Consider the following 22,448-nt stretch of genomic DNA (forward strand, 5'->3'; position numbering starts at 1 on the left):
GGGGCATTATCTTATCTTCACTTGAGGAAACTAAGACTTGGGACGAGAACTTGTCCTTTGTAGGGTATCACACTAGTAAGTAGTGGGTGTGGATTTCAAACCCGAGATTCAAGTTTAAATGATTTAAAGGTTGGTGCTCATTTTTCTGTCACAGTCCCTCTCAACGTTCTTAGAGAGCGTGTGTGTTACTGACAACAGCTGGGCTCTACTGTTACAGCAGCAGTGAGGACAGATGAAGCAGTCATGGGGGGGAAATGACAATGTATACTGGGTGACAGGCACTATGTATGCTAAGCACGTCGTCCTCACAAAAAGCATTTATGAAGATTTTCTGTCTTAGAAATGAGACACCTGAGGCCTAAAGAAGCTAAGCAACTTGACCACAATCATAATCTAACCCACTGCTAGCACCAGGATTTCAATCCAGATCTATCTTACTCACATCTCATGCTCTTCACCACCATGTAATTTTAAGCTAGAGGATATGGGGATTTGTAGAAATATATAAGGAATATATATACAGGTAATATATGATACTTTTTTAATAAAAGAGATCAGGTCAATGCTAGCTTCTGCAGTGTCGATGTCCTAGACTAAATAAAATAGTTTCCTAAAATTCCTACATTTATAATAGTGACATAGGACACATGGCTGCAAGAGGTATGGTGGACTTTAAGGGCACTTTAGATATTAGGGCAAGAAGGTACATTCTAATGTTTGTAGTAAAACTAACGAGTTAATGATTCTTGATACAGAATGTTAAAGCTTCATTGGTGATTCATGTGTTACATTTACATTTCCTAGCAGAATGCCAGAATAGATTAATTTTTTGACTTGAAGTAATTTCATGGGGATTCTGCTTTAAGCAGTCCCTATATCTGAAAATACCCAAAAGTAGAAGGTAACTTTTTGAGGTATTGAATAGTGATTAAGAGTTTGGAGCCAGACTCGGTGGCTCTCCTTTCTACTAGCACTGTGACCTCAGCAAATCACTTACCCTACAGTTTACTCGTATGTAAAGTTTCCTCGTATGTAAAGTGGGGATAATGATAGTACCTTTCGCAGAGCATTGTTGTGAGGATTAAATGAGTCAATAAATGTAAAGCACTTAGAGCCTGGCACAGCAATTGCTGGGGAAAGCATTTGCCACAACATTGTGGTCTTTGTTGTTGCTGTTACTATTATTTTAAAGATAATAAGAGTCTTTTAAATTACAGATGCTTTCAAATGTGATAAATCATTGCACAAAGCTTTTCAGAAACCACTACTTAAGTGAGGATCCTGTTGAAATATCTAGCAGGCAGTTCCCCTACCCTGGCAGGTGCTTCCAGGCAGGGCACTGGGGACCCATCAAAGAGAGAAGGAAGGATTCGAGGGGCTCACGCTTGCCCAGTGCTGCTATCTACCAGGTGCTTTACGTGCAGAATGTCCTGTACCTGAACAAAATCCTTCTGAGGCAAGTAACAGGGCAAAGTTGTCCAGTGTCACACACCTGGAAGAGGGAGGCTGTGCTCTCCAGTATCCCCCCAGTCCCCGGGGCATGGGAGTGCTGGCGAATGGGGGAGGTGCCTCTGGGAACCAAGCCCTATCCAGTGTGGCACTAGCATTTTGGCCCCAACACACCTGACTTGGAACATTCTAATCTGATCTCCCAGGCCAGCACTCTGTAAGGCCCTGGTGAGTGTGTATGTGCATTGATGGAAAGTCAAGGGGTGGGGGCAGGCAGCCAACAGCCCCTACCCACAACATTGTACAGGTACTGGGAATGTGAGAGCTGAAAGGCACTCTTAAAAAGTGTAAATGCAACATGGTTTTAAAAAGATTATTCTGAAGCAAAATGCACCCTTCCAAAAAAACTCCCATGTGAGCCAAGAGCAGCATGCCACTATGGCTAATAGACAAAGTGGGGAAGCAAATTTTTTAAACTGGAAAACTAGTTTATGTGAGGCTAGTCAGAGATGCTGACAAGCCCATCCAGGAAGGTCTAATTTAGAAATTGGCCAGGGGAAGAAACAGTGATGAGACGCCCTAATGGATTCCAGTGAGAATTCTTTAAATTAATGGGCCTAATAGACCAGCAATATGAAAGGAGCCCTGGGGATGGATATGTTCTCACCAAGTGTGGGGCGGCTCAGCTCTGCTCACTAGAAACCTGGGCAGGTGAGGTTTGGGGCCTGGGAATCCAGGGGAGACAGGATGCCTGCACTTGACCCTCAACCCTTCCCTTCTCTTTACCACCTTTCTCCCCCTTCCTTGTCTTTCTGGACCCTCTGCTTGCTCTGTGAACCTACATAGATTTCCAACCTCCCTCCCACTCCGGGGAGCAGGGCCATGCTGCTGTCATGCACAGCTGCTGCTGGTTTGGTGTCTGTTTTCAACTCGGTTAGAAGGTGATCTTCCCACAGATCCCCCTTGGCACAATGCTTTTTCCTCATTTGTCTCTGTGCCTTCGGCTCTAAAATCTTAAAGTCTTGATTAGATTGTGTTTACATTTGTGCCATACACATGGTCTGGTACTTGAAGATTGGATAAAGAGTTACACAAATATTTAGAACCAGGGGCCGGCCCGATGGCGCACTGCTACAGTGTGCCGCTTGAGAGTGTGGTGGCGCTCCCGCCGAGGGTTCGGATCCCACATACAGACTGGTTCCGGCTCACTGGCTGAGCGAGGTGTGGGAGCAACACCGAGGGTTGCGATCCCGTTGCCGGTCCCGGTCCGGTACAGGCACAACACTGAGGGTTGCGATCCGTTGCCGGACACGAAAAAAGACAAAAAAAAGGAAAAAAAAATAATAAAATAAATAAATAAATAAATATTTAGAACCAGAGAATGTCAGCCATTCCAATGCCCTCATTTGGCTTCTTGTGTCTGTCTTGTGAAGCAGTGAGCCCTGCAGGTGGGAAGGAAAGGTAGGCAAGGGGAAAGCAATTTTCCCTCCCGAGACAGGAGAAAAACCACCAAGAGGCTTTTTTGAAAATCTGGGAGAATAAGAAAGGTATACTTTAGTGATTGGATCTCATGTCATCTATTGCTAACCTTGAGGAGTGGCGAGCCCTCTGTTCCTGCCAAACTCACCAGTGCCAGACGGAATGGCGCACTGGACAGAAGTGCCTGTGGGCTAGTGGCACAGCTGCTTGTCTCTGAGTGTCTGAGCAGCCTTGGGGGGTGCACCAGTCCTTTCTGAGCTGCCTGTCAGGCCTGGGGGAGGCACACTTGAGAAAATGTGTGTGGAAGCTCTGCATGCACTCTCAAGTTCATCCCGATGGGGGGGGTGGGGAGTGTGGGGGGTGGCATCTGTGGTCTGCTTTGCCCTCCTCCCCACCCCTCACACCCATGAATAACACCTGCTCTTCCAACTCTCCTCCTGCTACTTGCGCTTATTGATGGGGGACATTGTGGTTGAGCGGCCAGGGCCAGGTGGCCCAGCCTTGACAGTTGTCTTCCTTCTGCAGGGAGCTGTAAGGTATTTTTCTTCAGCATGGAGTTTTGATTTAGACAAATTCAAAAGCTGCGGATTTTCAGAGCATGTTTGTCCCTGCCTGATACAGATTGAATTTTGTCCCCAAAGTTTTATGTGTTAGAAGCTTAATCCCCACTGACAGTGTTAAAAGGGTGGGAAATCCTATTATGGTAATTGAAAGGTGGGGCTTTGAAGAGGTGATCAGTTTGTGAAGACCATGCCCTAGTGAATGGATTAATTGCTTGATGATTTAATGGTGGTCATGGCTTGGTTCTGAGGGCTTTAAAAGAATTGAGGAGTGAGCTCTCTCTCTGCTTGGCCATCTGCCATGTGACACCCTGCATTGCTGTCACCACCTACCAAAGAAGGCCCTCACCAGGTGTTCCCTGGACTGCGGACTTCCTAGTCTCTGAAACTGTAAGCAATAAATATTCCATTTCTTGATAAATTACCCAGTTCCAGGCATGTTGTTCTAAGCAACAGAAACAGACTAATACACTGCCATTGCAGCTCTCTTGTTCAGGGGCAGTGAGAATCTGCTCAGCACCACTTTGAGCATTGTGCCTCCTAATGCCCGAGAATGTTGTCCTGCCCTGCAGAGACATGGGCTCAGCCTCTTTTTACAGGCTCTGCTGATCAGCAACTGATGGCCATTGCTGCATTATGGAAAACACCCGTTTCATCTTGTAAACACTACAGTTCTGGGCATCATTTAACTATATGCGACGTAGGTGTTTTTGCTTTTGTAAAAGTCCCGTAAATGTATTTGTCACTTTGAAAGTCTTAAAGTAGCACTGCTTCCTGGTGACTAGCTTCAGCGTCTCCACTGCACCAAGATTCAGTGCACCTTCCCACCATCTTGTTGGTAACATCCCACTGCAATCAAAGCATCACCAAGCTGGCACAAGTCTGGTCTTGGTTTTAGTGGGGTTTGCTGTCAGCAGACATAGAAGGGGTATTCAAAACTCACCCCACATATCAATGGCATCTTTTCAGGTAAGTTTTGCCAATAAGCATTCTAGGTATGAATATGCTTTTGGAAAAAAGTAGAACTTCATGAGGAGAAACATACATTCTCTAGGGTTAGCTTAATGGAGATGGGCATGGGAAGGGCTTGTGAAGATTTTGAGTTGCATTCCTTTGGTGTCCTGGTGTGCACTGAGTGTGTGCGCATGCGTGTGCTTTCAGGGAGCCTGTCTGAGGGCCCAGTCTCTACTAGTCACAGCTGGGTAGGGATTCCTTGGGAGCTGAGGTTCCCACTTAGGCCAGTTGGCCCCTAAAGCTTGAGCTTCCTTAATTTGGTCTCCTTTTCTAATTAATCTACCCCACCTGAAATTTTCTCAGGGTTAAACTCCTACCTCTATACAATTACATCTTTCACATGCACACTTGAAGTCCTAATGACGTCCATCTTCTTTAGCAGGAGGGCTGCCATGCCTAGGACTGTTACAACTATTTCCCCATGTGGCCGTAGTTGCAATGGCCAATGAAATCTTTTTTGCTGGTTCCTTCATTTACACCAGTGTTAAACTTAATTTGACTAAGCTCTTCTGGGTTTATTTCCTGAACCCAAATATAACCCCACACTTGATGGGTGCAGCAGACAGGAACTTCTGAATAGGGCCCCCTGCCTCCCTTACTACCTTTCCCTTCTTCTCAGGGGGAAGAGACCTGGGGCCTGCATGAAGTTACCTGTGGGGGTTTGACAGCAGACAGGCCTGCCCTGAAACTCATCTCTGTACATTACCAGCTGTGTGGCCTTAGGCAAATAGCTCAACCTCTCTGTGTCTTTTCATCAGTGAAACGAGGTGGCCAGGAGGATTAAACGAGGTAGTTTGAATGGTGCCTATCCCAGGGTGGCACACAGAGAGGACCATCAATATTAGCTATGCAGGTCACATCGGTTCGCCTCTGGCCTCAGCTTATCCCCTTCCCTTGGATCTGTGTTTTGCTCCTGTTTTCACATTTCTTTGCCTTGGCATATAAACATGTTTGGCTCACCTGTTTAAAATGTCCTTCCCTTGATCCTGGGCCTTTTCTGGTTCCATCCTCCCTTTCATATCCCCTTCCTGGTCCCTACCCTTCATCTCTGCATTTCTCAGCCTCCTGCACTCTGGTAGCTGCCCCTCGGTCCAATGAACTGACTCTACTAAGGTCACCCTTATTCTCCCGACTGCCCTCCACAAGGATTGCAGGCTTCAGACAACATTGTCTCTACAGCAGTGTGCTGCCCGCTCACGGTTCCCCGCCCTCTGCGGCTCCCCTCCCCAGCACCCTGCCAGTGGCCAAGTGTGCAGTTCTTCCAACCACGACCAGACCCCCGGCCCAAGCCGCAAATCAGACCAGGACACATTACCAGTGAAAGTGTTTAATAGTTAAATTATTTAAATAGACTTTTCAATTTCCATGGGAAATCATAATCTTATCTGTTTTTGCAAGAGCAGGAATAAAAAGAGTGCACACCCCTTAGAGGGAACAAAGAGCTAGCACTGCACGCTGTCACCAGTCACTGCTGAGGTGGGGAGGAGGCCCCCCTGAGGCTGGGGAGGCCCTGACCAACAGGGGGGACGTGGGATGAGCTCAGAACACACACTTCACTCAGGTTGGAGGCAAAACGAAAACCCAACAGCACTGGCAGGCGATATGGAGGAGCAGGGGCTATGAGAACACACCATGGGCGAAAGCCAGCTCCCTGCCGCAGAGGGCAGGAGGGCCGTGCAGGACTCACAGGATGGAGCAGCAAGAGCCTGGACAGACTCAGGCTTGGCAGTTTCAGGCCCACACTTTGCTTCTCAGAACTGTGTTCAACTGGGGTGGGAGTCGGTGTGTGGGGAGAGGATGATGGTGCTAGTGTCCAGTGAGAGGTGGTACAGTGGACATTGAAGCGACACTTCAGCAGCTGCCATACAGCTGCCATCTCACCACCTCCAAGCTTGTGCTGAAGGCAAGAATTCTGCCCTGAGAAGCAATGGAAGGATCTAGGCACAGGCCCTAAGGGGTCTGTTCAAATGTATCTCTGTGATAGTATTTCATGTTCCAAATGCCTCCCTCATAGGTTATAAAAAATAGAATTTTTTTCTCTGTATATTTAACTGCCCCCTCCCCTTAAAAACAAAAACCAGACAAAAATTCCTGCTAGCTTTTTCCGTGGACTCCAAAGCTGGGCTGTACCCATTCCTCTGTCTGGTTTGCAGGTGGAGGGCAAGTTCACCCCTCATTCCCCAAACCTGAAGCCTGTACATTGCATCCCCAGGTCTGAGGGACCTACAGGGAGCCACCCGCACCTCAGCCAACTGAGAAGGCCAGGCAGTGTAGGCTTCCTCACACCCCCAGCCTGGCGGAGCACCTGGGCCACCCCTGAACTCTGGGGAGTCCGCAGGAGCTGCCTCTGTGCCAGCAGCAAACGCCTGACATCTCAGGGAGTTGCGGGGGTGGACGGTGGCCACACTGCCTGCCACCTGTCAAGAGTGCGTCCCCTGATTCCAGCGCAGCCTGAGTTGGGAAAGAAGCTTTTTGTTTTCTCTTTATCATTCCATTTGCATCTTACTTAGGTAAAGAGGTGTGTTGCGTGTGTGCGCGCACGCGTGTGTTACAGGTGGGATAATGTGTCCGTGCACCTTTCTACTTCATCTGAACATATGGTATCAAAAAGACACAGCCACTGCTCTGGTTGTAACTGGGAAGTTCCAGCGCAGCCTGAGTTGGGAAAGAAGCTTTTTGTTTTCTCTTTATCATTTCATTTGCATCTTACTTAGGTAAAGAGGTGTGTTGCGTGTGTGCGCGCACGCGTGTGTTACAGGTGGGATAATGTGTCCGTGCACCTTCCTACTTCATCTGAACATATGGTATCAAAAAGACACAGCCACTGCTCTGGTTGTAACTGGGAAAACCAAAAACTGCCAAATCTGAAATGAGGGAAACGCGTCCTGCGTGAGAGCAGTTCCCCAGCATGAACACGCGTACACACACCAGTACATACACCGACACACGCACAGTGCAGATGAGAACAAACGCCCCGCTGTGCACAGCTGTGTTCTAATATAGAGAATTTACAAAATATAGAATTTGGTATATCTGATCTCCAAGGTCTTCAATAATACAAAATAAAAAATACAAAAGACAAGTTGGGTCCCCCGCCCGCCCGCCCTCCCCCGTGGCATTCTTGTTTGCNCTACTTCATCTGAACATATGGTATCAAAAAGACACAGCCACTGCTCTGGTTGTAACTGGGAAAACCAAAAACTGCCAAATCTGAAATGAGGGAAACGCGTCCTGCGTGAGAGCAGTTCCCCAGCATGAACACGCGTACACACACCAGTACATACACCGACACACGCACAGTGCAGATGAGAACAAACGCCCCGCTGTGCACAGCTGTGTTCTAATATAGAGAATTTACAAAATATAGAATTTGGTATATCTGATCTCCAAGGTCTTCAATAATACAAAATAAAAAATACAAAAGACAAGTTGGGTCCCCCGCCCGCCCGCCCTCCCCCGTGGCATTCTTGTTTGCTTGTGTCTCTTACACGCATACAACTAGCATAGTCTAAAGAAGGGCACAGAAAACTTGTTTTATTTAATAAATATTTCCTTTTTCTCAGAACCGCCACTCCTTGCTCGGCGTCCTCTTGCCTCCCCCTCGTAATTAGTTCTGTTTCCCTCACAGGGCACTGTCTATGTGTGCGGAGGTGTGGGCAGAGGACTGCAGTGAAGGCCACAGTCCCTCCAAAGCCAGCACTCCTGCCCGAAAGCCCCTCCACGGAGCAGGGCTCGTGGCCTCTGTCTGAAGTTTAAAGGCTCATACAGAAAAGCTGGCCCTCAGGGCCCCTAGCCTCCCCAGGCCACAGTCAAGCCGCCCACCCACTATCCGTGGCTGAGGCCTCTCCCTCGGCCCTGCCATTGTGCACTGGGCCGTGCCACACCAGCTGCTAAACACTCCAGCAGCTCCTTTCCACCCATGCAGCAGCACCTGTTAGAAGACTCAAGATTCCGGTCGAGTCGATTGGAGTCTTCTACAGAGGGGAACATCTTTGGTCAGCTTGGTGCTCGCAGGACACTGGCACTCGGGGCCTGGGACAGAGGCCGCTGCCCACCAGCAAAGGCAGAAGCTGCTTCTGGAGTCAAAGTGGAAAATCTCAGCAGCGCGGCCATGTGGGCTGGAGCACAGGCTTCCCACTGCCCACCCGGCACACAGAAGCCGTTTCCATTCCTCTGGAGGCCAGGCTGCCTGGCACCATTGGCTGGCAGCTGCTAACTGAGCGGGGGCCCTCCATTGAGGAAATAGGTCATCATCTCGCCTTTGCCCTTGACCTTGACCACTCCCCGGCACTCCAGCTGGTATGTGTTGGCGGCCAGCACCTGGTACATGTCTGTGGTGACCTGTGAAGAAGGATAAAGGACAGGCTGTCGATGACCTCAGCCACGAGCTGCTGTGGGGCCGAGCCACCTTTGATTGCTCAAAGCCTGCCGCTGCCCCCTACACAGGAGTGGGGCAGCCCCTCCACTGTGAGAGCCCTCTGGACTGGCAGCTGCTCGTCCCTGAAGTGCCCCTTAGGAAAGAGAATGACGACAGCTATCGTTCTCAGCACCTGCCCTTGCCAGGTACTGTGACGAGCACCTCACGTGTGCTACTTCAGTGCTCCTGAGTCCGGAATAAGTCCAGAAGCAGAGAGAAAAGTGCTTAGGGACTCGCACGGCAGTGACATTTCCGCAGTCGATATCCAAGTATGCAGCAAGTGCATTTTACAAAAGTGTCACTCCATGACAGATCAGAAAGGTTTCTAAAAACTGGTTGTTCACCAGACAGTTGAGAACCACGGCTTTTCTTATTTCATTTTTCCATGGGGTAAGCACTATTCTTATCCTCAGGGTCAGAAAATCCAACTCTGTTGCCGGAGGTAACACAATTAATAACTGGCAGAGCCTGGATTCAGTTCCCGATCTTGTTGCCTGTCTCTGCTTTAGCTTTTGGAATAAAAAGGAGAATGTACTGGTGGCTTCATTAATTACACTATGCTGGTGCCGGGCAAAGGAGAGAAGCAGGGGTGGCAGGTGCAGGGAGCAGCAGTGCAGCCACATGCCTCACCAGACGAACTCAGAGCCATCTCTGAGCCAGAGCCCACCACCCCAGCCACACTGCAACACAGCTGAGAGTGTCCTGCCCAGCCTGGCTGTCAGAGGGCAGGAGGTACCAGGTGGGCTGCTGAGAGGTGGCCCTGCTTTGTTATTAGCTGTAGATCCCATGTGGTGAAGCCCACGTGAAGATGAGGTGCTGGGCGATAGGGTGCCTGCAATAGAGTCCCTCACACCTGTCCCTGGATGGGTTAGAGCTGTGTAAAGATACACAGCTCTCCTCAGGACCCCAGTTCTCATCTGGCTGTCCCTTTTCCCCTTGTTACAGGGACAGAGGTGAGAAAAGGCCATTTGGTCATGCACCTCAGCCGGCATCCACAAGCCGGCCCGGCCGGGTAATCAGGCCGTGGCTATGCGTGGGGCTGCCCCTTTGTTTAGAGGCCTCACAGGGGAGAGGAGTTAGGGCACAGTTAAGCGGTGTCAGTGCTGGCAAAAGGCCTTAAGAGTAGCACAACTAGCACTTGCGAAAACTGAGACCAGGGACACTGACTTCTCACAGCCTCACACGGAACTAGAGCCCAGTTCAGGGCCTCTTTGTTTTCAGACTGGGGCAAAAAGAAGCAAGGAAGGCAGCTCAAGCAAGGGACAAGCAGCCTTCTCTGGTTCTCCTGAACCAGGCCCTGAGTGCTTTGGGCTCTGATGGGTAAGACTCTGATCTCTCAGGTGACTTTGTCTCCTCTGTGTGCCTGGGTCGGGGAGGCATTGCAGCTCCCTGCTGGCGCTCTGAGCTGGGCATGGGCTCCCCCTACCCCCACTTCCCCCGATTCCTTCTGTGCCCAGTAGAGGGCTCTGCACAAGCCTGGAGATCTGTCCAAGGTACTGAGGGCTGAAACACAATCATGTTCCTGAAGCTTCGAAGACATCACCACAAATTGCCCTATCACCCTCGAATGTGGCTGCAGAAATTCTGGCTGGGAACTGTGGGCAGCCTGCCCTGAAGACCCCTAGCATCAGACAGAGCCCTCGTGTGGCTGAGGTGGGTGGCGGATGCTCCAGCACTCACCTGAATGCGGTCGGGCACACCCGTGCTGTCCATGCGGCTGGCCACGTTCACTGTGTTGCCCCAGATGTCATACTGAGGCTTGCGAGCCCCGATCACCCCGGCCACCACAGGGCCGATGTTGAGCCCTGCAGGGGACAGAAGTCAGCCACACTCATCAAGTTAAGATGAACACCTGCCTGGCTTGCCCTCACTCTGGTCCCTCTCTCCACACCCTGCAGGTTCTCCCTCTGACTCTCAGCCTGAAGACACCCGGGGTCCTCCAGGCCTGAGGAACTTGTTCACACATCACTGCTCCTGCGTCCTCCCCACCCCACTGGTGCCCATGTCCTGCAAGTCCATAGCCAAGAGTGCCCTCTTCAAGGTCTCCAGTGACCTCTTGCATAATCGAGTTGCCTCTCTTTAATCGTCCCTCTCTCGGTGGCATTCAAGTCTTCACCATCCACTCAGACCCAGCATGCCAGAGGAAGCTGTTTCCCTCTTCCTCACCCCCTGCTTCCTCCCGTTCTTATCCTTAGAACCAGCTCCCAAACCATCTCCCTGCCCCAGCCTCTTCTCTCTGAGTCATCCTGCTCCTGCGCCTCTGGGCTAGGGCTGGGGTACGGCAGTGACCAAGCTCTGGTCCCCATGCGGGCTCTCCATCTCTGTCCTGGTGCGTCTGCTCTCATCTGCCCACCCTCCTAGTCGCACCATGGAGACCCTGAGCACCCCTGCCCCGAGCCTTTGCTGCGCCTGCTCTCCCGCTGCAGCGCCCTCCCTCCTCTGCAGGATAAACCCTGCCCTCATGTGTCTGGCTCAACCGTCATTCACCAAATTCCAGGACGCTCCCTCTATTACATAAACTGTCTGTCTCATACTGGTCCTTATTGAGCCTCAATGGCTGCTTAACTGTTTCTTGTGTGTGTGAGGTAGGACTGAAAACACAGCAGAAGCTCCAAAATGGACCCCTGGGGACCACTCCAAAAACCTCCCTCCATGAGCCTCCCCTTTAATCCTGTCCAGCCACATGCAGCTTTTTACCCCACATGCTGTTACCAGGCTGGACTGTCCACCCGACTGACCAGACTGAGCCAAGCCCACCAGTGAAGACGTTCTGGAGTCCGTGTGAAGCGATCTGCCACACAAGGCTCCCAACCGCCTGCCCAGCTACTTATCAACCTCTTGGTAGATCCTATCACTCAGTCCTGGCCCAGTGAAGGAGTTGCGGCAGTTTACGAAAATACACACCAGGAGAAAACCACAACCAATGGAGGTGGACAGGATGGGGTGAAAGTAAGATAAGAATGGCTACATTACATGAAACCAAGAGTGACGTTAACACAGAACTGTGGGCTGCACGTTAGTTAAAGTGCCCCAGCTGGCGCTGCCCTGGCCTTCTAGCAGCCAATGCAAAGTGAAAGCCTGGTAAAGTCCACGGAGCGCCATGCCCACAGGATACAAGCCAGCCTGTTCAGGGAAAGGCCAATTCCTGACACTCGGACCAGATGAAAATGTCTCCTGGGGACATTAACGATCACAATATTGGTTTTTCGTAATCCAATATTTTGGTTTAATGTGCTAATTTTGAGAGTTGAAATGCCAGTATTTTTGTTGGTGAATTCCTGTATTTTTTTTTTAAATCTGAATCATTTATGGCTTGAGACATACCCAGGGAATAGACGATGCATTAGATTTTGCATTGCCAGTATTTTTGTTGGTGAATTCCTGTATTTTTTTTTTTAATCTGAATCATTTATGGCTTGAGACATACCCAGGGAATAGACGATGCATTAGATTTTGCATAGAAAAAGGTCCACTCTTGCAGAACGCGTTCTTTTCCTCCACAAACAGCAGCAGGATGAGAACACCGTTTGACAAAGCAAAGTTTCTATTACAAAAGCAGCTCCTGCTCTGTAAGACTACATCCTTGGTAAGATTCATTCCAAGGACAAACGAACGGTGGAAATGCCTTGAGCTTTATGGAACAACAGCTTCAGAGCCATAGTTCTGAAATCATTCTGTGGGTGTGGTAGGGGAGGAAGTGGGTGGGTATGGAGTGTGTTCCACTGTACTGTTCTTTCAACTCCTATATAGAGTTGAGCCTTGTCAAAATAAAAGGAGGGAGCAATAAAATAAAATTAAATACCAAAAAAAAAAAAATCTATATGTTTTTGGATCAAAGATTTTCTGAAAAAGTAGAATATGGCCCTAATTTAAAAACAAACCGGGGACTCTCTTCAGAACCCCCCTCCCTGCTCTGCAGCAGCTTCCTCGCCTCCAGACACCACAGAGGGGTCCACACGGCTCCCTCAAAGCCATCCAGTGAGGACAAGGCATCTGTCAGAGGAGGTGTCCAGGGAGGATGCATGCATTGACTTGTCACCAAGTCCTCACCATTTCCTTCCCCAATTCGTGTGCATTAGAAGAACACAAGGAAACCATTTGGAACTCAACTATCACCCCACTGACCCATTTTGTTTGTTGATTACTCTTTTTTAAAAGGTTGAAATATAATCATTTCATTACCAATATTACATGATTCTTCTCATATTTTTGAAAATACAAGGGGAACTACAAAAGTTCATGGAAAGATTCCTATTAGCTTCTATTTTTCCACACACTTTGTGAAGTGTTCATATTTCACATTATTCGTTTTATTTTGCTAACAATTTTGAAGAATAGATGCTCGATATTTTTATAAATTTGCAAATTTAATGACTTGTAACATATTTATACATTTTTATATTTAAAATGTGCCAAGTATTTGATTTACTGCTTTTCATGTTTACTGCATGAATTTGGAACGCTTTTAAATGAAGCCCTGCTGTCGGGTCGGTCACTCACCGATCTTCATCTGGAAGTTGTTGAAGGAGTGTTCGTTGATATACTTCATTTGGTCCATCAGCTTCATGGCGAAGTCGGCCAGAGCTTTGATGTGGGTCTTGCCCACCTTGTCGTAGGTGGAGTCGTTGAGGCCCGAGGCAGCCATGTAGGTGCTGCCGATGGTCTTGATCTTTTCTAGCTGCCTGAACCGATCCTCGCTGATGATCTGGACAGAAGGAGGCCTAACCTGGGTCACCCAAGTCTGGGGCACGGAAGTCCACGTGGAGGAACAGAGGATTCCTCCCTGACAGAGCCAGGCCTCCTCCACACTCACCCCATGTACAGTGACTGTGGCCTATCTGTCCCCCACACCCAGAGCCCCTGAGGACAAGGTCACTGGTCACCTCTGGGTCTCTTGTCCCCAACAGGGGCTGGATGGCCATCTCCCCCCTCACTGGCTCACATTCCCATCCCACCCAGGGAAACCTCATCTTCATCCAGTGGGACCCTTCTCCTATCTTCTGGCCCTGCCGGAAGCCTTCCCAGACCATTTCAGCCAACTCCAGTTACCCCGCTGCCCCAGAGGCCTGTGGCTGTTCCTAGCACTGCACGGTCCCAGCTCCATCGCCCCTCTCCTCCCTGCCCTACTGGGCTCAGCATCCCCAGCGCCTGCACACACTAGGTGCTCAACAGGGTACGAGATAAATGAAGAAACGTCTGTTTCTGCCTCCGCTGTTCAGGGCCTTGCATCTTGTCCTGCCTCCTCCCTTAGCCTGAGGACTCCCCCCTCCTTTGACTCTCTCAAAGCCCTGGGCACAGACGCTGGGCTGTTCCAGGCCCTGGGCCCTGTCCGACCCTGCATGGCATGAGTGGAATGATGGATGACAGCAGTGGTTGGTGAGCCAGCGGGGCAGGGCCCTGAAGGTTCAAGTTCAAACAGCCCAGGCTGAAACCCCAGCTCTGCCACTTACTGCCAGTGACCTTAGGCAAGACACTTAAGGTCTGTGGGCCTCAGTTTCCTCATCTGTAACGTGATGCTGGGGAGGACATGTATGCGAGGTGCCTACTGCAGCGCCTGGGACGCGGTCAGGCTTCTGCCCTCAGAGTTCCTGTCTCCACTGCTCACATCCAGAGGGGGAAGAGGCCCCAGGTCTCTTCACGTCCTTGCCACAGCAGGGGCCCAGGGGACCCCCCGGGAGTGTGGCCCACCCCCACACGTGCCCCGCACCTCGTCAAAGTCGGCAATGATCTCGTTGAGCAGCCGCAGGCACTCGACGCCCTCATTGTTGGCCTCCAGCTCCACGTAGAACTCGGAGAAGTTGGCGATGGAGGCGAACATGACGGCCACGCACTCGCAGGACTGGTAGTAGAGCTCGTCGTTGCGCCGCTCGCGGGCCAGGAAGTGCGCGGCCACGTCCTTGGGCAGGATGTTGTGCAGCAGCCGCCGGTTGTAGGCCTGCAGCTCCTCCATCTCCTCCTTCTCCTCCGTGGCCTGGGGACACAGGACTGGTCAGAGGGAGGGGCAGGCGAGCACCCTACTTACACAAGGACAGCGAGAGTCTCAGAGGCCGGCGGGCGCCCAGGGTTCCACGGGTGCCTGGCCGCCTACCCTCCGGCTCTGCTGCGGCCACTGCCTCGTTTTCTCCAGTTTACTCTATCAGAAAAGAAAGACGTTTCCAAGCATCTAACTCTTCCGCCTGCCAAGAGGGACGCACATGAGGGTGTTGATCCTGGAGGAGGGCAGCCCTGAGTGGAAACGGGTCCCATCTGCCCAGGACAAGAACCAGGCTCTAGGTGAAGGGCATGGCCCAACAACCACGCCCCAAATAGCCCTCCAGCGCCCGAGTGCTCCTCAGCTTTTCATTTCCCTCTAAATATTAGGAAATGCAAGCAGAAAAGCAGCTTGTCAAGGGTTCTTTAATTGACTGACCCCACAGGGAAAAACTGCCCAGAGCCCTGTCCGATTTCCAGGTTCCCATGAGAACAGACTCACCCCAGAGCCAGATGTAGCCAGGAGGTGCAGGTGCCATGAGGTGCCAACAGGGGTGAGAATGGGACATCACTATTGATTGACTTTAGTCTTCCCCCAGGTTGGGTCTGAGTCTGGACAACTGGAGTTGTGGTCACCCACCCTCCAGGTTAAAGGGACAGTGTCCAGAAGCCAGTAGTGGCCCACAGGGGCTGAAGTGGAAGCAATCATGCACTGAGGTCTGGCAAGGAACCATCCGACCAGAGTGTCCCCGGGACATGGGATTACAGGGTGGAGTCTGCAGGCTTCCCTACCCTCAATGGCAGACAAAACACTCCTTCAACTGGAGTGACAGTGTTGGTAAAACAGGAGAGGAAAGGACCATTAGCAGGGTGGTTTAAAAGATCTAGCCAGCTTGCTTGGGCCTCTCCCAAGTAAATGCAGGTGCCTTTCTATTGGGCTGCAACTAGAGTCTCCAACAGGGTCAGGGCTGCACCTGGCAGTGGCTGTCCGTGGGGAAGGAGCTAGCACACCTTCTCAAGGCTACAGGACCTGGGTGCAGCAGGGAAAGAGAGACCCTAGGGCAGAAGCTCTGGGGCCCCAAGGCTCAGCAGCCAAGCCCTGCCCCTAAAGTGAGATCTCCTGGCTGTATCGTTCATAGCCTGGTGGCCTCCTGGAGCCACTAGGAATGGGGCAGCAAGGATTGGGGTCATGCCTTAAAAAGCTCCTGAACCCTAAGGGGCCCGTGAATGCCATCCACCACTCTCAGATACCAGGTGAGTCTGGGTAGCATGTGCAATGTTCCTGCCCGGTGACTATGCTCCAGTGAGGTGGGACACTTTGACCATGCCCCTTCTTATAAAGGCCACTTGCTCCTAGCTCTGAAATGGGTGCACCTGAGGGAGGAGGCTGGAGCAGGAATCCCCACACTTCTTCTTGAGGGCTATCCTATGGAGGATCCCTGGCACGCTGTCCATCTGCCTCTGAAGATGCACCAGCCTGCTGATAATCCTGCTCCTGCCACCTACTGAGAACACATGCTGGGGGCCCAGGAGCACCCCAGCTCCTTTGATCTGCCCAGCAGGTGGCAGAAATGGGACACATGCCCTTCCCAGAGAGCATCTGCCCAAAGTGTCAGGCAGAGTGGATGTGTAGGCTAGGGAGAGAAGCCAATCCCCCAGGGCCCAGCCAGGAGCTCCCACCACATCTGGGGAACTCCACCCCAACACAGGTGGATGCCAACATGGCCAGCTGCTTCTAGGGTTGGGACCTGGCAAGGCAGGAATGTTCAGTGGTCTGCAGCCTTTGAGCAGTCTTAACAAGGCCAATGTGGGGGGAGGCGACAAGAGTGTGGTCTCCCAAGAACTGAGGCCCAGTGTTAGGCCAGGAAGGATGTGTTCCTTGTGCAGGTGCTTCAGGAAAGCTGAGGAGTCTGGGCTTCCCCACCTCCCTGCCAGCACCACACCCCCCATCAGGACACAGGTCCAACTGCAAAGGAGCTGCTGGGTGAGCCTGAGGTAGCACAGGGACCACCACTCACTCATCCCAAGGGCCTGCTTTCAGGGTTTTGTTGATTAGTATTTATTTGATGTCCACCCCCGGCTGCCAAAAGCCCAGAAGAAGGATGGGAGTTTGGAGGGACCTGCTAGCATCACAAGCCTGTTGAAAAGCTTCAGTGGAGAGAGGCTGACAGGCTGGCAGGTAGACACAGGCTCAGCCACACGTTCACACAGGCGGGGAGGGGACGGTGCAGTCAGTTGTTCCCTTCCGATCTGCCCTCATCTTCCCTCCCTGTGCAGAGCCCTCGGTGCCTGAGCAGGCAGAGCAGGGAGGGGGCCCAGCGTGCACGGAAGCAGAGTGCCGAAGAGGGCGACGGGTGGGGGACAGAGCAGGGGGCTGGAGGGCTGGGGAGATTGGTGCCCTGGAGCAAATAAGTAAGTGTAGGAAAGATGGGGGGAGGCAGGCTTCTCACTGTCAGAGAGGACACGTGCAGGCACAGAAGGGGGAGGCTAGAAGGAAGCCTGAGGTACTGATTAGAATGGGAGGTACTGGTACCCACTCACGATTTTCAAAAATACAAAGGCGTACTTCAAAAAGTTTGTGGCAAATGGAATTAAGATAATATGAGTCTTTCCATACAAAGTCCCCTCATATACACACAGACGGATGCTGCAGTAGCACCCACTCACGATTTTCAAAAATACAAAGGCGTACTTCAAAAAGTTTGTGGCAAATGGAATTGAGATAATATGAGTCTTTCCATACAAAGTCCCCTCATATACACACAGACGGATGCTGCAGTAGTGTAGATACACGTGTATGTGTGTACACACACTTCTGTGTATGTTCACGTACACGGACGTGTATTTCCTAGCTTTGTGCATGCGAGGACCTAGAAGCAGCAAGCAGACCGAGTGCTCAGATCCTGGTTTCTAAACACCATTCCCCACTGAGAAGAATGAAGGCTCTTTGAAGAAACTGATTCCTGGGCTGAAGTAGAGAAGGAACAGACAAGCCCGAGACATCTTGTGCTGGAAAGTCAGAAAATGATCCGAGAATGATGGAGACACGTCAAGTGACACAGAAGCCAACTCAAAATGCTCACTGGCCAAACCTAGGACAATTTGTGAATTAAAATAAATAGTAAGGGTGACAAATGATAACCCATTGGATTAAACAGGAATCCATGGGTCCATGCTGATGTAGAAAGGTGAATGAATAAGCAGATCAGTGGGGAAGGGAGGGCTCTTCCTTGCAGTGGAATGCCAAGCGAGAGCAGGAGTGGTGGATGGAGAGCGTCGCTACCCAGCAGGAGGCACCGATGGCTGCGCAGGCCGGTGGGCAGAGATTTGCTGAGGGTCAGAAACGTGATGTAATATCAGACCATCCTTCCACAAAATGCTAATAAAATACAAAGAGGAAAAGGGGACTTGACAATGGAGAAATCCGGCAGACATCAACGTGAGCGGGTGATGGAAGGGAGGAGATTTGCTGAGGGTCAGAAACGTGATGTAATATCAGACCATCCTTCCACAAAATGCTAATAAAATACAAAGAGGAAAAAGGGGACTTGACAATGGAGAAATCCGGCAGACATCAACGTGAGCGGGTGATGGAAGGGAACATCATCAATGGTGGGGTGGGGTCAACATGGTGCAGTCTCCCACGCGCCACCCCCAGAAATGCGCAGCACCATTTCCGTGGGCTTCCAGGGAGGCACGGCCTGAGTGTGGACGTGGGTCTGAAGGTCAGAGGGTAACGAGCTCCTTAAGACTGGCAGGACTGAGAGACATGCAAAGACAGGAACTGCTCCAGCCTGGCAAGACAGCAGACACGACAACTAAATGCAGAGCGTTCCTGGACAAGACCCCGGACCAGAACTGGGACGGCCAGCAAAACGTGGACAGTGTTTGCATTCCCCTGTTGATTTCCTGACGGGGAGGTCACATGGGGATGAAGTAGGGAGTGTCCGTGTTTTTGGAAGGCAGACGTTGTGGAATTTAGGGGCGATGGGGCATTATGTCAGAAAATACATACAGAAAAAGAGAGGGCAGTAAAGCCCAGGCAGAAACTGGGCTGGGGAGTGTGGGTGCGGCGGCGGCTGCAGTTCTTCGTGCTGTTCTTGTAACTTTCCTGCAGGTTTTACAAAATAATTTTTCTTAAAGAAATTATTTTTTTTAATTACTTTTAAAAACTTACCCAAAAAGAGAGATAAAATGTGGGGGAAGGCTGAGGCACAGGGAGGGAGGAGGTCAGAGAGTAAAGGTAAAGAGGGGGAGCTCTGCAGCCACAGCTGGGGAGGAGCACTGAGAACACGAGTGGCCTCGGGCTGCAGCTGCGTGACTCAGGTGGCACGATTTGGATATATGCGCAGGGCCTCTGACCAAAGGGACAGGAGGAGGTCTTGTCCCTGTCCCCAACACTCCCTGCAGCAGAGGAGAGGCCCTGAAGCTGTGGCTGTTTCAGGCCTGGAACTTTCAAACCCTACTGAGAGCTGGGAGGCTTCAGCTCTCCCGGAGGGACAGACACACGTCCTGGTTCATCAGGGCACCCTGGCTGGGGCTGAGAGAAAGCCACTGCCGCCAACACTGGGGGAGGACCAGGCATGGGAACTCTGGGAAGCTGCTCTGCTCAGCCTCTGTTTGACCCCATGCACTCGGGAGCTGGAGAGGGACACAGGAGAGGCAGCATGGCGGGCTCGCTCTTCTGGAGGCCTTCACAACACAACTGAGTAGCACAACAGCAACCATCTTGGGTGAGGCTTCCTGGGGGGTTGGCGTGGGGGAGGAGGGTGTGTGTCAGCAGAGAAGTGGAGGGACATCAGCTCCAGGTCCCATAGAGCATGACTAGCCCATGACAGAGAGCTGGAGTCTCCCAGGAACCTCCCCAAAGAAGGGGATGTGGAGAGAAGAGAGAGCCAGAGGAGGGGCAGACTCACACTGGACGTCCCGAGGTTGCTCCCAGCCCAGGGCTTTCCTGGAGGCATTGCATGTGGAACACGTGTGACAGTCTCCCTGGTTCCCCCAACCCCAGGGCACCCCACCACAGACCTCAGAGCTCATGTCCAGCATGACCCCATGCAAAATACCCCACAGAGGGGACGACCAGATGCCCTATCTTCCCAGGGCCTCCTGCCCCAGCCTGAAGACTTTAATCTCCATGCTGATAAGAGGTCTGGGACAGAGGAGGTCTCAGCAAGTTGCGGATGCGCTGAAGTGGTCTGAAGACGGGGCCAGGCCAGGAGAGGCAGGGGCCAGGCGAGGCTGTGCCTTGCAGGGGGCTGGGCTGGGATCACAGGGCCGAGGCAACCCACATGGAAGACAGGGCTTTCTCACACGGTGTGCCCCTCTGAGGAGATCCAGCAGGTAATGGGGCCACAGGGCTGTGCTCGCACGTGGAGCACACTCTGCTTGGCCATCGGCATCCCTTCCTCCTGGTGGACACAGTCTGCAGGGCGCAGGACACGCAGCCCGAAGAGCCAAGAGCTGGCTGGATTTCAGTCCCCCTGTGCACCCAGCATGGGGCAGAGCCATGGCCCTCAGCATCCCACTGTCTCTGCCACTGCCGCCTGGCTGGGCTGCCTGTTTACAGTCTTTTTGTGTGTGTGTGTGACCGGTAAGGGGATCGTAACCTTTGGTTTGGTGTTGCCCGCACCACGCTCAGCCAGTGAGCGCACCGGCCATCCGTATATAGGATCCGAACCCACGGCCTTGGTGCTACCAGCACTGCTGCACTCTCCTGAGTGAGCCACAGGGTCAGCCCCTATTGACAGTCTTTGATGCTCTTTGGATCCATCTTCCTCTGGAGGTGTCTTTGCGTCCACTTCTGGTCATGTGTAGCCCTGCTCAGAAGCCTTTGGTGCCAGCTCCCCTGCACTCTCCCTCTCCCCACCCTCCTGGACTCCTTGCTACCCCACCACACACTGACCTGGCTGCACCTCCCCTCTGTCCCTGCCTGTGGATACACAGTGCGTGCTCAGTATTTGCTGACTTCAAAGCACACCTCCCGGGCACATCAGAGTCCCAGCACTGCTGAGGGTGGGTTTGTCTGGAATAGGCTGCAGGTTTTGCCTCTTGGCCCCCGACAGCAGGGAGCAGGCCTGCTGGGGTACTGGTCAGCTGGAATGAGGCCTAAGCTGGACACCTAGTCAGCATAAGACTAAGGCCTGGCCCGGCCCAGACGATGAGCTTGTTCACCCCCATCACCTGCTCACTGGCTCTATCATGACCACAAGCGCCTCCCCCACCCAGCCCCAGCCCCAGGGCCACCCACCTGCAGTTTCCAGAGGAAGTCCAGGCGGGCAGTGGACTCCACCTGCTGGGCATGCAGGTATAGGGCCAGCACGAAGACTGAGATGATGATGGGCGTCACCACCTTCAATGCCACCTTGGTTGCATGCTCAGGGCTGCAGGTGGGAGGCAGACAGACCTGAGACTGCACTGGCAGGCTCTGAACCTCCCTATTCCAGGCCTTCTCTTGCTCCCACTACAGCTTCCACCCCTGACACTACCACTCAAACTTTGCCTAAGGTGTGTTTCCTCCAGGAAGCTTTCCTGGGTGGCAGCCCCATCTCAGCCCCTGCTCACACCTGCAGCTCAGGCAGCCTTTACTCCTCTCCTGATGACTTACATGCCTCTGTCACTCAGGGGCTCCCCTCTGGTCACATCAGGGGATGAGCTCAGCCCTTCTAAAAGGCAGCGTGTACATTCCAGGTTGGACAAGATCAGGGCAGTGGGTACAGAAACAAGGAAGCCAGGCAGGCCATACTGACCCAGTCTCTGGGAAACCTTGGGCAAATCGCTTAACCTCTCTGAACTTTAGTTTCCTTATCTGTAAAATGGGATAACAATACCCACACTTCAAGACTGTAATAGGGATTAAAGACACGGTATACAAAATGCTCAGTGCAGTACCTGACAAACAGTAGGCACTCCAAAACTGGTAGCTATTACTGCCTAATTATATTTTTGTTAACATTATTAATAAATAATCTTTATAAAAGCAGGTATTAAAAACCCGGTTTTTGTGCCAGCAAAAAGCCCAAACCTTGAATGTGGCTCAGTGCCGCCCCGCCCAGGCAGCAGCCCCGATGCAGGGCCTGGCCCCACAACCCTGCGGGCCTCGCCTCCCCTCCAGTTCCTGCTCTCCTGCATCTGGGGTCCTCATACATGCTCCTGGGGAAGAGCTTGAGGCTAGTGCTTTAAAATGAAGCCTGTGGAATGATTTTAGGCCCTGATGATCCCGGCCACCGAATCTATAGATGACCTTGGGGTGGTGGGAATCATAAAAGTAAACAAGGGTATCTACCCCATTAGGACGCCTTGCTGCCCTGGGAGGGGAGGGCCTCCTCCTCCAGGGCGCACATGGCCACCAAGGCCCCTCCCGCCTGGACACCTGGTGCCTTCTCTCCTGCTTTGCGCCAAGGGCAGGGAGAGACCCTGTCCAAGAAGAAGCATCAACTCACCACTGGGAGGTGCCGTTGTTGTTGAAGTCTCTGTGAACAGAAGTTGGGGAAGACTGTTCAAGGCCGCTCTTCTGCATAAGGCAGCTTGCACGCCCGCTCTGCCGCCCCCCCCCCCCA

General features: G+C 52.0%; 1 protein-coding gene across 1 annotated transcript in view; it reads right to left on the bottom strand.

Annotated features, from left to right (window-relative positions):
- Positions 1 to 8,148: 8,148 nt before the first annotated feature.
- ADCY5 (adenylate cyclase 5) overlaps positions 8,149 to 22,448 on the bottom strand; it is a 154,380-nt gene continuing 140,080 nt past the window's right edge. Inside the window, exons 16-21 of the mRNA XM_008570416.1 lie at positions 22,332 to 22,361; positions 21,140 to 21,272; positions 14,627 to 14,890; positions 13,420 to 13,624; positions 10,600 to 10,724; positions 8,149 to 8,843 (exon numbers count right to left, since the gene is read on the bottom strand). Coding sequence (XP_008568638.1) covers positions 8,715 to 8,843; positions 10,600 to 10,724; positions 13,420 to 13,624; positions 14,627 to 14,890; positions 21,140 to 21,272; positions 22,332 to 22,361 — 886 coding nt within the window. The 3' untranslated portion in view covers positions 8,149 to 8,714. The remainder of the gene's footprint in view (positions 8,844 to 10,599; positions 10,725 to 13,419; positions 13,625 to 14,626; positions 14,891 to 21,139; positions 21,273 to 22,331; positions 22,362 to 22,448) is intronic.

The sequence above is a fragment of the Galeopterus variegatus genome, unplaced genomic scaffold (assembly GCF_000696425.1).
Source record: "Galeopterus variegatus unplaced genomic scaffold, G_variegatus-3.0.2 Scaffold601, whole genome shotgun sequence".
Lineage (NCBI taxonomy): Eukaryota > Metazoa > Chordata > Mammalia > Dermoptera > Cynocephalidae > Galeopterus > Galeopterus variegatus.